The sequence below is a fragment of the Helianthus annuus genome, chromosome 1, assembly GCF_002127325.2.
Source record: "Helianthus annuus cultivar XRQ/B chromosome 1, HanXRQr2.0-SUNRISE, whole genome shotgun sequence".
NCBI classification, from domain to species: Eukaryota; Viridiplantae; Streptophyta; class Magnoliopsida; order Asterales; family Asteraceae; genus Helianthus; species Helianthus annuus.
This window is the reverse complement of record NC_035433.2, coordinates 129,292,943-129,306,499: the sequence shown is the minus strand read 5'-3', so window position 1 is coordinate 129,306,499 and position 13,557 is coordinate 129,292,943. Positions and strand designations below refer to the sequence as shown.

Genomic DNA, 13,557 nt, shown 5'->3' with positions numbered 1-13,557 from the left:
CAAAGACTGATAAAGATTGAAGATGAGAAGACTCGACACTGAAAACTCGTCAACATCTGGGGGGGAGTCTGTTGGTGCATACATATGTCGACTTCGTCTTGTATCGAGTCTTGTACTAGAGTGTTAGATCAGGGCACATTGTTCGAGAAAATAGGAGATTTAAGTGTGATTTAAAGGTGATTTTGCTTGAAGGAAGTAATTTCACTTGAAATGACATTTGTCACTTTCAAGCGGAATCACAACAATTCTTATTCCGCTTGAAGCATGGTCAAGCGGAATCCCAACTCTATAAATAGGTCATTCAAGCGAAATCAGTTGTAATGTTTTGAGAATTTGGATACCGTGGTGCTGCCGGTTTATCCTGTGATTGTAATCAGTGTTATATCAATCAGATAGAAGTTTAAAGTGATTTGCAAGCTGTTTCGAAGTCTGTTTCATAGTTTCCGCCTCTGAAACAGATTAAAACTTCTCTGAACGACTCGTTTGGGTCACGAACCGATCCTACATAAATGATTCTAAAGAATGTCATGCATCAATATATTCAAGCTCATAATAATCTTAATCCTAATCGTTATTATACTAAATGGTTCCAAAGAAAGTCATGTGTCAATATCATATAATCTCTCAAAAAATTGGTTTAAGTTAAAATTGATTTATTGTAATTTTTTACTAAATGATTCCAAAGAATGTCACGTGTCAATATCATATTATCTCTAAAAAAATTGGTTTAAGTTAAAATTGATTTATTGTAATTTTTAAATAGATTAATATCATAAAACAAAAACATTAGCTCTATATTCAAGAATGTTAAAAAAATTTGAGCCCCCTGACGAGATAAAAAAAAGTAAAAACCCATAATACTTAATTTGTGTTTGATTGTTTGAAGTTTGAACCTTTTAAAATTAAGTGAGTCATTTTACTATTAGTTATTTAATTTGGGTTTAAATTTTGGGTCTTAGAAAATGGTTTTATATCCAAATATTACAAAATATTGGCTAGTTAAAACTAAATATACAGCTTTTTTAATATAAAATTTAGAAATTTTGTGTTTCCTTAGGTTTTTGGCCCTAAACCGTCGTCTACCTGGCCGAGTAAAACATTATTTATTTTAAAATCTTTATCTTAATAATTTATAATGAGAATGATATTTTTGAGTTACAGCTTATCAAAAAAAAGTTTTTATGAAGTTCTTTTAAATTATATGTAAAATGATGAAAATATATATTATATAGTGTAAGGCTTATATGGAACATAAAAAACAATTTTACCGACGTAGTTTTTATCAGGTGCAAGGGATGATGTGCAAGCATCCTATGGATACATTATAAGACCACCCGTAATGGATGCCTAAAAGGGGTTTTTTGTGCTCAATATTGCCCAATCACGCCAAAGGGCCACTACGTATGGGCGTGTTTGGCGATTTTTTTGTTATGGCGTGTTATAAATCATGCTGGTGGGGCTTTTTCTTGGCCAATCATATTTGAGCTTCCTTTTTTTGCCAATAAGATTTTTTAAATGTTTTTTTTATTTTATTTTATTACAAACATAATGCCCCACTACACCCCTTTTGTAAAAACACCCAATAATGCTCCATTGCTGACTGGGCTGCCACATGGCGCAAAACGCCCTAAGGTGGGGCATTATTCACCTCAATGACTACGCATGGTCTAACAGACATATTTCTTTAAGTGTAAGTAGGGGTTAAGTAGCATAAAAATGATTGTGGAGATAACATGTGACACTCCTTATAGATAGAATGAAAGAGTATTTTGATCCTAAAACGCAAACTACCACCCTTTTGTTTTCTCAAAATAAATTGTACAAAAAATATTAGCATAGAAATTTAGTACAAAAATATTAGCAAAAAAAAAAAAAAAATCCAGTACAAAAAATAAAGCACAAAATAAACCCAGCTCAAAAAATATAGCACAAAAAATCAGTATAAAAAATTTAACACAAAAAAATGTAGGGGTATTGGATTTTAATAATCCCAAGTTTCACTGATTGGCCGGTAATAATCCCAACTTCAAAAATTGCCTACAACAGTCCCAACTTATAAGATTTTAGCCACCAATGATCTTTGTCTAACTGGGTTATAACCCAGTTAGTTTTTTGAAGTTTTGAGCGGCGGAGAAGGTCACTAGAGGTTGGAGATGACAAGTGGTGGTCTCCTTTGGTGGTTTCAGGGGTAAAGAAGGTCGTCGGAATAAGTTGCAGGTCACCGGAGTTGCGTAGATGGTGGAAATTTTAAACTTTTGAGAAGCGGAGAAGATTACAGGAGGTCGGGGATGATTGGTGGTGGTCTCATTTGGTGGTTTCAGAGGTAAAACGGGTCGCCGGAATAAGTTGCAGGTCACCAGCCCAACAAGGTTATAACCCAGTTAGACAAGGATCATTGGTGGCCAAAATCTTACAAGTTGGGACTGTTGTATGCAATTTTTGAAGTTGGGATTATTACCGGCCAATTAGTGAAACTTAGGATTATTAAAATCCAATACCCCAAAAATGTAGCACAAAAATGTTATACAACATAGGAATCTAGGGCATTTTTTTGGTTTTTTTAGATCTTATATTTATATAGCAATATGGTGCTCAAGTTAAAGATAAAAAGATGTTTGATTTAATAGTGCAATTTTCTTTGTAAAAATAATGTTGTATGAAAAAGTTATGAATGTTTAAAAAAATAAGAGGAATATGCATATGTCTTGCATGTGTAGAGAGAAAGTCTGCTATTACAAAAATAGTCTTACACCCATCTTTTTTTTCCTATATTTTTATCTTAACCATTGATTTAAAAAATGGAAGATTATAAGATTCATTTTTATCCTAGTTAGAGAAAATCAGCTTTTTAATTGATTTGACCCTCTGTGTAAGTAGTAGCACATGTTCATGGTGAACATTTAGAAAACCAATTGATTATTTTGTTATTGAAGTCCATTTGTTGAAAGATAACAAAATCTGAATTAACTATATAAATTAATAGACCCCCCCCCCCCCCCCTCTTTTTTTATAAATAAACACTTTGAGTTATTTAATTCCTATAAATCTATAATGCAATTTTGGACTCAATATGCCAACATGTTTATGCGACCTTGACCCAGTACATTATGGGCTTAGCCTAAACAAGCAGTTCAGAATTTTAGGCCCATAATTTGCAATCAAAAGAAGCTTTCGGGACCGACTCTTTCTCTGAGAAATCGTCAATTGTAAAGGGCTGTAGGGTGACCGGAAAATGGCTGCGGCGCGTGTGGTGGCGGGGAGTGGACTGGTGAAGTTACCTCCGGTGACTTTCGTGACCGGAAACGCCAAAAAGCTCGAAGAAGTTAAAGTTATTTTAGGGCAATCAATCCCCTTTCAGTCCCTTAAACTCGACTGTACGTATATTGTTCACTTATAATCATCACCCAACCCAACCCAACCCAACATTTTTTGTTTATGTTATGGTTGATTGATAACAGTGCCGGAATTGCAAGGCGACCCAGAAGATATTGCCAAAGAGAAAGCTCGTTTGGCTGCTAATCAGGTCCACTCTTATTCTATAATTTCTATTAATAATTATTCATCAAAGTTTTAGTTTTTATAATATGGAATGTGTGTGTGTTTGTAGGTGAAAGGGCCAGTGCTGGTTGAGGACACTTGTCTTTGTTTTAATGCTCTTAAGGGACTCCCTGGTTAGTTACATACATTCAAATTATTAGAGTTGATCTGAAGATCAATTAACTGATAAAATATCATTTGTTGTTTTGTTTGTTTGCAGGGCCTTACATGTAAGTCTCCATTGGCTGCACTTGTTTATTTGTTTTGGTTCTTCTTAAGGTGAGATGTTTTATGGCTTCCTGTCGTTTATAAAAGCGTTAAGACATAAATCATAATCCCATCGATTATGTAGTTGAGATTTTTTTGGGTTTGACCAATTCTGTGTTGTAAAAAGCGTGCCAAGGCGAAGGGATGAGATCTGTACATGAGGCTATGAGCCTTGAAGCATTCAGACGGAGGCGCGTGTAGATTGATAGAAAACCAAAGCACATAGTGTGATCTATGTTGTCAAAAGCCCAAGGCACATGGGCCGAGTCCGGAGCCTAGGCGCTTGGGTTTTTTAAACCAGGTGCATAGTATAAAATACCATTTTTAGGGTTTAGGCTTTTAACGGATAGTTTAGGATGTTTTAGGTTGACTTCAGGCTTATTTAGGGGTTTTAGACAACTTTTGGCCTGAATCTGCGCCTTTCTTGCGCAACCCATTTGCTGTGCCGCACTGCGCTTCTGCGCCTAGGCGCGTGCCTTGTGTGCTTTTGACAACATAGAGTGAGATTCTGTGTTCTTTCTCTTTCACGTACGTGAGGCAAGTACCTTTACATCTAACCTTGGGCTCTTGGCTCCGGGACCTATTTCTATATAGAACCGGGGGGTCGAAAACGTATATACCCAAAAAATTCTATATAAAAGCTACATACATAACACTACTAAGCGAAAAGTTCGGGGGGTCGGGCGCCCCCCCGCCCCCTTCTAACCTACGCCCCTGATCACCTTACCCATTATGCAATTGCTAAGGTAAAGGTTGGAATGTTTTTGGAACGAGAGAAATGCTTTGAATAGTTGAAGAAAAGAATAAATAATCCATGAATAACTCCGTAAGGTTCAACAACTAAAACATCCAAAGAAAACCAAAAGACTTTAATAAATAACTAGTTACGTTTAATAAATGAAAGTTCCCTAAATACTCTAGATTTCTTTGCTCTTGATTGCTTGATGTCCCTAGAAATATGTCGCTAAGATTCTAAAAAAATGAACAAAATCACAATTTGAGCCAACCCTAATGGATGGATAAACAAGAGAACTATAATGATAAATAACAAGCACTAACCAAACAATGATGTAATAAATGATCAATTATGTTAACCTACAATCCAGTTACTTCTTAAAGTAGATTATTGATGTAATCATAGTTATTAAAAGCCAACGCCTCTTGCGCCTAGGCCCAATTTCCTAGCAAGGCGAGGCGATTGCGCCTTAAGTCAAGGCAATTGCGCTTTAATTCTCCAAGTGATGGTTCATGCGCATATTCCAGTGAGATTCCTAGATTCTAGAGAGTTTCTAGCCAAATTCTTTAAATTCTGGCAAGATTCCAGCTAGATTTCCTACTTTTATCTAACGAAAACTATTTTTCTACACTTATAAACAAGCATTTATAACTTTGGGTACTAAATAGACGATATAAAATGTTATATAATAGCTTTAGTTTTATTTTATTTGAAGAATAGTATTAACTTTCTATTATATAAAAATATTTTAAGTTTTTTTGTTGTGCGCTTTTTTTTTTCTCAGGCCCGCGCTTTTTTTGCGCCTTGCGCCTAGGCCATAGGCGAGACCTATGCGCCTTGAGTGCGCCTAACGCCTTTAATAACTATGGATGTAATATTATGTTACTTGGTTTGTTTTTTTTAATTTCCTACGACCAAGGCATTTAGAGTTTTGACTTACTAAGACAATAATTATTGTACCTTTGGCTTTTACATTTTTTGGGTCGTTGGTAATTTGTTTTCTCGCGGCGTTTTGAACTATCATCCTTCACAATTTACATGCTATTTAGAAGGACTCATCATTCATCATTAGAAGATTAAAGTAATTATGAAAATTATATATTTAAGATTTTTGTTAAGATAAGTGATTTTTTATGTATTTATACAAAATCTCTAGATTTTGATCAAATTTGGACCATTCTTTCATTAACGTTTATACTTTGTTGCTGGTGTTACGGCCGATCCATAGCAAATGGTTTCTCCAAAAGCTTGGTCACGAAGGTACTTGAACTAACTTTTATTCCAAATTAAATCTCATTCTTGAGCTCTATTAATATCATGTTTGCTATATACTTTAATCGCTTTTGTAGGTCTAAACAATATGTTGATGGCTTATGAAGATAAATCTGCGTATGCTCTCTGTATATTTTCTCTTGCTATAGGGCCGGATTCTGAACCCCTTACATTTGTGGGAAAGACCCCGGTACGGTTAATTTTATTCATGTTGTGTTTTACGGTATTAGACAGTTTTAATTGATCTTTTGTGGTTTGAAATGCGATTTACGTATATTTATGAATGGTCCTTGTAGGTGTTGTCACTTGATTCGTATTTTACATAATTTAACGCACTTTTGTACTCTTTTAGGGGAAGATTGTTCCTGCAAGAGGACCGAACGACTTTGGATGGGATCCCGTCTTCCAACCTGATGGCTACGAACAAACGTAATCCCGTATCTGTGTTTATTTTTAAAGTATAATCTTCATTGGAGTTGGCAATATTGACCAATTTACTTATCAACGGGTTGGTTTCTGTTGTTTTTGTCATTTCAAACATGTCAAATAAGTTGAAAGACACTCTGACTCTATTTGTAATGCGTACAACCTCCTAAATTGTTTTTGTTTATAGATATAGATAATTTCATGTAATAATACAGTTTTTGCAAGCATAATTAACACGTATATCGTTTATAAATTTTTAAAAAATGTACGAAGTTGTTTGCAGGAAACATGGCATGGACTGTTACGACTTTTGACCCATACTAAAAAAGGTCCATTTGAACTAGAGCCTGTTTTGACCCGTTAGCCAGCTTGCTTTACTTGGGCATATTGCCACCTCTAATCCCATGATATTTCTGCTTGCATGCATAATTATTGATCATATGACCGAATATTGAATTAATATTATGCCGTTTGTTGTTTCAGTTATGCTGAAATGCCCAAGGAAGAAAAGAATAAGATATCTCATCGCTCAAGAGCTCTTGCATTGGTAAAATCCCACTTTGCAGAGGCCGGGTATGTGTTCGATATATAAGTCAGAAGTTATATCGATCGGTGTATCTCATTTTGGATTCATATTCTACATTTAACATTGTAACTCTAGATGGTAGTTTGTGGGTGTCTCTTATCAATTTGCATTACCTGAAGTTGAAAGATTTTAATATGTTACTTTGGAAACACCTGACTTTGCCTTCTCTTTTCTTAAATTTCAAAAAAAAAAAAAAAAAAAAAAAAATTTAAAAAAAAAAAAAAAAAAAAAAAAAAACCCTTGATGCTTTATATATAATAAGATAACCGTATTATTACAATATTAATCGTGTGTGTGAAAACTGAAATAACACCATGAGGTTTTTTATACATTTTGAATACTTTCGATGTCGTAGCTAGTGTTTTTAGTTTCTTGTAATCGAGCTGTTAGAATCAAAGGATAACCTAAGTTGAAATTGCCGTTAGTAAAAAGAAACATGCAACAGTCTTTGAAGAGCCGAGCCGGACCTGAGCTAGACTAACCTTGAGCTTGGCTCGTGTGTAATTTTTACAAATGTGACTAATTTTACAAAGTCGAGCTTGACTTATTATTTATTATATTTATATATAGCTTAATATATATTATTATATTGTCATAATTATATACCACCGACACCCCGGTTTTGGTGTGACTCATTTGGCACCTTATCATTGGTGAGTTGTACATTGGCTGGACAAAGTTGCAACTTTGTCTATATCTTCTAGGCACCCAAAGGACTAAAATTAACTGTGTTGTACTAGTCTTTAGAGTCACATTTTGAGCCACATTTGTGGTTGTGATCAAGGGCGGACCTAGCATGTTACTAGGGGTAGCCCCCGCTACCCCTTGACGCTCCGGCGGTACGGTAGTATAAATTTTGGAAAATTTTGACGTTTTTTCGATTTCGTTATCCCTTTTTATATGAAACGTTGCCCTTGTAAAGATTTTTTTAAATCCGCCACTGGTTGTGATTGGCATCTGGATCAGTTCGACTAGTACCTTGTGCATGAGTGAGTTGTTCAATGGGGCAGATGGACTGTTTATATGTTAAATGTAAACACCCTAAAGTCAGAAGGCCTAAATCATGAGAAACTTCACATGGAGGGCCACACCTTATTTCATTCATAGTAACACCCCATTGGAAATTCATGTGAGCAGTCTATTATCATATGGTGTTTGGTTTGTTGCCAAAAATGACTACGGATTTAGGAATTGGTATTGGAATTTTCCTTGCACACCAATTTAGGGATGGCTTTTTCTTAAATATAATGCCTGTCGAGGCAAGAGCAAGGTTGTAAGAATCACTTGGCGCCGGTCAGCCGGTGAGATACCGATTATCGGATTGGGATTTTATATGTATATACACACATTTTTATGTATTTTTTAAGTTGACATGTTTTAACACCTTATTTGACACATACTTTCAAGTATATAGGATTAATTGCCGGAATTTACAGGGTTTGGTCAAGAATTTGGCCGGAATCGCTAAACTATCACCGATTTTTGACCAATTAGGAGTGTATTTGACCACTGTTGACCGCCTACTGATTAATCGACCGATTAGATAAAAATTACTCGGTGAACCTAGGACTAGCGATTAATCAGCGACTAATCGGAGGGTAGTTGGGATTTTTACAACCATTGGCAGGAGTGCTTGATTATGTAAACTTGTTCGGTTCGCTGATTTCGCTAATGTATTGGAGATCCCCCTTTATAGGTTAGATGGTTAAAAATTGAGTTGTGATTCTCATACCTTGAAACTCGATCTAAAACTAATTGACTTCACATATTCGAAATACCAAACACTCATGTACAATTGTTTTAAAATAATAGTACTTTCAAGTTTCTTTTCAAGATCTATGCGGAGAATTGGCTGGATATACAAGTCTCACCGACAAGTAGAATAACATGTAAAAACAGTTTGGGGTTAAAATTCTTGTTGACCCACTCAGATTTTTGGAGGGAGAACTTTGTACTATAAAGTATTAAAGTGGCTACTATTTAAATTACAAAACCTGGAAGGAGGATCCAATGCTCTTTAATGTTTTTGAGACAAGATCATTACAAGTTTTGACAAAAAAAAAGTAATAATATATAAATTAATAGAAGTGTTTGAACCCTTTTGGTGGTAGTAAAGAAGACATGATTATTCAAGAAACCAAAATCATGACCACACCAACCTCTGTTTCAAAGAGGAAAAGCTGGAACAAGACGATTCTTGTCTTGGCACACGACAAGCCAACGCTTCCATCATTTTGTAATGCTTATGTTTTTCCCCTCTATTTACTTGGCAATAGTTTCTATATATAATGCTCTAAATTTTAAATGTGATATATGATACGGGGTTTTAGCGGATTCCATTTATGTCTCAGTATAGGTAATTTCTTTCATACACTACGAATAATTAATTATTTATATGGTTCTCGCAGTTCACTGCTTAAAAACTGCTTTTGTATTGAGCGCGTCTCTAAATTCCAAATCATAAAAAGTAAAACCTGTCTTTCCATTTAGTGAACCAAGTAGCTTCGACATTACAACTTGTATCTGACTCAAGAACCCAAAATTACACTTGAAAAAATAAAAAGAAAGCCGAAGAAATCCAATTTTGTGACCTAAAACCAATATACCTAGTGGCTAGTTAGATCTAAAACACAAACCACACTGTGAACAACACTTCGGTCTTGGCCGAGGTTGCACGACACACAACAACATGGTGACGAAAGGAGTGTGTGAATAAAACACACTCCTCGTAAACTTGCCCGTAATATGGCAACGGAAATGGATCAAAACGGACAGATATGTGGAAAGTGAAACCAACACACTAAAAACATAAAAAAAAAAAAAAAAAAAAAAAAAAAGAAATGACAAGAGGCTAGCATTGGCGACCCCTACGACAGCTAAGAACACCAGCATTGGCAGTAATGGAAGCAACCATGTTAGACGATTTCGCCCCTAAACTCGAGGCTCTGGCGTAGCTTGCCGATGCACCAGCCCCCGATGGGGTGAAATACGCCCCGTTGAGAAGTAAATCACCTTCTGACCTCCAGTTCCATCCATGCCATTTACTTGCATCTGTATTCACCCTCTTTGTAACCTATACCCATACCCATTCCCATTCCCATTCCAAAATTAACATCCAAACACCCCATAAAAACTAAGTGTTACATAGAACTAGAGTAGAGTATGATACCTCTTTTGCAAAAGGATTAACAGGTGCAAGATATCTGTTTCCTTGACTGTTGATTGTGGGGTTTGCACTTCCACCAATGGCATACATCTCCCAATGAGTGTAGTCATTGTTCACTACATGGAAATACCCGTGTCTACATCTGCAAAATTGACACGTGTCAGATCAAATTCTCATTGTATACAAACAGTGAATTAAATAGGTCATTTGGTATTAATACCTTGGCATTCTCTGAATTAAACCTTTACCAAAATGGTTATACGCAATAGTCACTTGCATCATCTTGTCTCTTACGTACGAGTCACTATGGCCCAATAACATCACCTGTTTTACAAAACTAATTATTACAACTCTTTAACTGTAGACTAGTTTTATAAAAAAATTATATATAAAATTTACGGACCTCGTTGTGATGAGCAAAGTGGTTGTTGGAAATGGTGATAGCGGTTGAGCCCATGACTGCGTCAACGAGTCCATCGGCACAGTTAGAAAGAGAGTTGTGGTCGATCCAAATATGGCTCGAGCCGAATATTGAAATGGCATCACCATCAGCCATTGATCTCCAACCGTAGTGGGATGGTGAGCTTCTAACCAGCGCGTTACCGGTGGGCTTACAGTCATGAATATGTAAACCATGGATAATAACATTAGTAATGAACTGAAGAGTTAAGCAAGCTCCATTAGCTATGTGGACGTTTACTCCACGCGCATCGATGGTTTTAAAACTGTTCATGATAAGTTCTTGCTTTAGTTGGATCACCATGTCACGTTTGAACACGATCCAGAGTGGAGCGGTTTGTATGACAGCGTGACGCAGGGTGCCAGGTCGCGGGTTGACTGGGTCATCGTCTCGGGAATCAGTCACCACGTAAAACCGACCGTCACGGCCTCCTATCGCGTTCCGCCCGAACCCAATACCGCAATTGGCAAGGCGCTTACGGTTGCGATGCCAATTCGGGTCGCATCGCCAACAGTCATCGATAGGGTTACCGGTCCCACATGAGAAATACCCTAGCTTCCTCCTCTCAGTATTGTTCCTCATGCTCCTAAACAACATCATTAGTGTTAAAATAATATAACTTTTATAACTATATAGATTTTTGTCAAGATTTTTAAACATGTTTTATCACTGTGCCATCACTATTTAGAAGCACATGGGGGAATGGTGTGTCACATGCCAAATTATTGGAGATTTTGGATAACTTAAATGAAAACAATTTCACATGGAGGAATGCATATAGCATACGAAACGAATATCTTGGGAAATAGATTAATAGATAAAAGTAAAATCAGTTGTTAACACACACACACTAAAGTTTAACCGGAGCAAGGGTAATATTATTCGGAGCTCCGGTTGTAAAGACGTCAAAATCAATCAGCAAACCATGTGTAAAGTTATGTAGACAGTTTATAAAGAGTAGGGTCACATGGGTTGATTCCTCTGTTATGGCAAATTTGACAAAGGGGTAAAGTAGTGGTTGGTTTAAACAATATATACCCAATAAAAGAAATATGGTTAGGAAATAGGTAAAACCAATAAAAACGTATTTCAGAAAATAACAAAAATAAAAATTATTATCTTTAAATAAACTTAATATATGCCGGTAATCATGTCACACAAGTTTTCACCTATTCACCTTAGGTAGCAATGAAATATGTGAATCTTTTTAACTTGTCATTAAAAAAATTATATCTATATGTGATAACATTTCTCATGATACACAAATATAAAAATGTTGTACACGTATTTCATTACCATAAGTTAAGCATTACCAACAAATAATTATTTTTTTTATTTTTCTGATAAATAATATAATTAAGCAAAAGATCTTGTAATGTGTGACGCCGAAAATAGTAAGACAATTCTTCAAATCATTTGCTTAGGTCTGCTGCTATCCCCATGTCACTAAAAACCAATTTTAAATATTCTTAATAATGTTGTCGAGTGAATCCGGGCTAATTTGTTGTGATTTTATTATTTTAAAAAGAAATTCATTTATCCCAATGATCACTAAATTTCTACACGTTTGTAAACAGATTAATACATAGAGATCCTTACATTTCAACGAGGGAGACGATCTCTTCAGGATCTTGAACAGCATTGTCATTCAAAGCTTCAATCTCCTTTAATCTGCATTAACAGAAAACTCAATGTATATTTTGAAAACAAAAACAATGAGGATGTGTGTGTTCTTAGTGTGTGAGAGAGAAATACAATGGTGTTACTTTTCTACAGTTATAACCGTCAAAAAGTGAAAAGTAAAAAAAAAAAAAAAAAACAAACTGAAAACGGTTATCCGAATCTGAACAAAGAGAAATGCAATAGGGTATGAACTAATGATTCAATGAATAAGAGGAATCCGAGATTAACAACGAAAATAAACCGTCCAGATCTAGAAATTTGGAATCTCAACGGTTGTGATTTTGTTTCGTTTGAGGTGTGTTCATGAGTTAAAAAGTGCATAACCAGTACATTTAAAGCAGGAAACCGAGTCGACTCAGTGAGTCAGTGTTGATTGTTTTTACCTTGCTTCCATTGATGAGTTGTAGATGCTCTGTTTCTGCATCTTCTCCGTTTCCGCAGTGCTGTATAATATATTCATTTCATTCGAATATAAGCTTCTTATTTATCTAAATAACAACTCTGAGCCTAATGAGCACATCTAACGAAAGAAAAAAATCTGCAAACTCGACCTAAATCAGCTCTGAAATGTCAAATTTCACCAGATTTGCGCTCATTTTTGCAATATTTTTCATAAAAACAGAAAATATACATTGCAAATACACAAAATCGAGCTGAAATTAGCAATTAACATCTAACAAAAAGCAACAATCTGCAACTTCGATCTAAATCCAGCTCAGAAACGTCAAATTTCACCAGTTATGCGTTCGTTTCGCAACATTTCTCATAAAAATCGAAAACATACGTTGCGAATTCACAAAATCGAGCTGAAATTAGCTCAGAAACGTCAAATTTCACTATATACGCGTTCATTTGCAACATTTTTCATAAAAACTTACACAAACCGACCTAAAACTAGCAATTCCGCACCGTAAGTTCAACAAAAACGAAGAAACAGTAACTATTCGTAAACAGAAACCGATACCTAGGATTTGAGGCGTCGTTTTTGTGCACGACGGCGACGGCGGCGGCGACCACCGTCGCAAGCAGCAGCATGAGAAGCAGAAATGAAGTTAGTGCGAACAGTTTGTTAGGTACCGCCATTGTCAGCCTCCAGTCACGCAGTGTGTGTGTGTGTGTGTTTGTGCGTTTTTCCGGTGCAGAGTCTGACAATGTGGGGATGGAGGAAGCGGGAAGTCAGAGAAGCAGTCGATTTATAGACTTGAAGCAGAAGTTGTTAAAAGTTAACGGCCGTTAAATGTTTATTCCCGTTAACTCACCGGCACCCACGTGGCTTGCTTTTTCTCCATCGTTAAAATGTACAATTATTTCTTGAGTTTATATAGCTTTTTATTATATTTTCGTAATGGCAAATAATCTATACAATGAAAAAGAAAACGCGTTTTTTATAAACTTTTTATTATATTTTCAATATAAGAAGCTTC

At 35.7% G+C, this 13,557-nt stretch overlaps 2 protein-coding genes across 2 annotated transcripts; one reads left to right on the top strand and one right to left on the bottom strand.

Annotated features, from left to right (window-relative positions):
* The first annotated feature begins 3,180 nt into the window (after nucleotides 1-3,180).
* LOC110877811 (inosine triphosphate pyrophosphatase) lies at nucleotides 3,181-6,975 on the top strand. The gene is made up of 8 exons (XM_022126021.2): nucleotides 3,181-3,374; nucleotides 3,459-3,523; nucleotides 3,608-3,671; nucleotides 3,758-3,767; nucleotides 5,769-5,800; nucleotides 5,890-6,002; nucleotides 6,165-6,241; nucleotides 6,722-6,975. Exons 1-8 carry the CDS (start codon nucleotides 3,233-3,235, stop codon nucleotides 6,828-6,830), a joined length of 612 nt encoding a protein of 203 aa, XP_021981713.1. The 5' UTR covers nucleotides 3,181-3,232; the 3' UTR covers nucleotides 6,831-6,975.
* A 2,328-nt stretch (nucleotides 6,976-9,303) lies between these two features.
* Nucleotides 9,304-13,327, bottom strand: LOC110877800 (probable pectate lyase 8). The gene is made up of 7 exons (XM_022126011.2): nucleotides 13,098-13,327; nucleotides 12,517-12,576; nucleotides 12,050-12,121; nucleotides 10,394-11,036; nucleotides 10,211-10,314; nucleotides 9,994-10,132; nucleotides 9,304-9,897 (listed from the first exon to the last, which is right to left on the bottom strand). The coding sequence occupies exons 1-7, from the start codon at nucleotides 13,214-13,216 to the stop codon at nucleotides 9,676-9,678; spliced, it is 1,359 nt and encodes a 452-aa protein (XP_021981703.1). The 5' UTR covers nucleotides 13,217-13,327; the 3' UTR covers nucleotides 9,304-9,675.
* Nucleotides 13,328-13,557: the final 230 nt, after the last annotated feature.